This window comes from Acyrthosiphon pisum, chromosome A1 (genome assembly GCF_005508785.2).
Source record: "Acyrthosiphon pisum isolate AL4f chromosome A1, pea_aphid_22Mar2018_4r6ur, whole genome shotgun sequence".
NCBI classification, from domain to species: Eukaryota; Metazoa; Arthropoda; class Insecta; order Hemiptera; family Aphididae; genus Acyrthosiphon; species Acyrthosiphon pisum.
The window spans coordinates 3949902-3950977 of record NC_042494.1 but is presented as its reverse complement, the minus strand read 5'-3'; the positions used below and the strand labels follow the sequence as shown (position 1 = coordinate 3950977).

Here is a 1076-nt window from a genome sequence, read left to right as displayed (position 1 = left end):
AAAAAAATGAAATAAAACATTTGAATAATATATATGCTAATATACTATCGACTAATTATCAACTATGACTATAAGGTATATTCTTCATTATAATTAATATTAGGATTTTGATTTAGCTGACGGGTATAACAGATCAGAAGCTTGTATTGTTTTTTATCTTCAAAAAGCTTCTGAAGCCAAACGTTCATACGGAACATTGTTGAATGTAAAATCAATGCAGTTTGGTAATCATGATGGGACCCTAACCGAGCATGATGGAAATCACTTTAAATCATTGCTATTAGATTCTTATAAAGAAGCTGACATAGATCCGGCTACAGTAGATTTCATAGAAGCTTACGGATCGGGAATTAAGGTAATATTAACCAAAAATGTATATTAATACTCAATACTTTAATTTAGCGTTAATTTTACAGAGTGAAGATGCTATGGAATTAAATATCATGGAAGAAGTGTTTTGTACTGAAAATAGAAGGACACCTTTAAAAGTGGGTTCCGTGAAAAGTAACGTAGGTCACTGTGAAGTGTCTAGTCTCTTTATGTCAATTGTTAAAGCCATCATTACGCTAGAAAGTGGATACATACCACCTAACATAAATTACACAGGACCAAATAATAATGTAGCAGCGTTAAAGAATGGAAAAATTCAAGTACGTATAGTAAAATTAATTTTAATATAATATTTATTGAGAGAAGATCAATGAATAAATTATAATTATCCTTAGGTATAGAAACATTTATTTACTTAATTGGTAGGTTATACTATCTCATTACGTTGGATGAAGATAAATTATAAACTATGTTTTTCTTTTAGGTAATAACTGAAAAAACTCCTTTTGTTGGAGATATAATCGGAATCAGTTCATTTGGGTTATTAAATGCATTTAGCCATGTAATCCTTAAGAAAAATCAGATCGTTAATAACATAATTGTGGACAAACATAATTCTACCAATATACCCCAATTAATATTGGTATCAGGGCGGAATGAAGAAAACGTTAAAGAAGCATTAAACCAGGTATTTATAAGTTAACTTAAAAGTCAAAAGATATATAGTTTTATAATATTCAAATTAT

The 1076-nt window shown here is 28.6% G+C and overlaps 1 protein-coding gene across 1 annotated transcript; it reads left to right on the top strand.

The window, feature by feature from the left end:
* Window positions 1–86: 86 nt before the first annotated feature.
* On the top strand, window positions 87–1059 carry LOC115033630 (fatty acid synthase-like). The gene is made up of 3 exons (XM_029486511.1): window positions 87–355; window positions 417–650; window positions 815–1059. The coding sequence occupies exons 1-3, from the start codon at window positions 215–217 to the stop codon at window positions 1031–1033; spliced, it is 594 nt and encodes a 197-aa protein (XP_029342371.1). The 5' UTR covers window positions 87–214; the 3' UTR covers window positions 1034–1059.
* Window positions 1060–1076: the final 17 nt, after the last annotated feature.

Excerpts from the sequence above, each read along its gene's own strand:
- LOC115033630 (XM_029486511.1), top strand. The coding sequence starts at position 215 with ATGCAGTTTGGTAATCATGATGGGACCCTAACCGAGCATGATGGAAAT. Across the intron at positions 356-416 it reads CTTACGGATCGGGAATTAAG|AGTGAAGATGCTATGGAATT; the intron begins GTAATATTAACC and ends TTAATTTTACAG. Across the intron at positions 651-814 it reads TAAAGAATGGAAAAATTCAA|GTAATAACTGAAAAAACTCC; the intron begins GTACGTATAGTA and ends TTTTTCTTTTAG.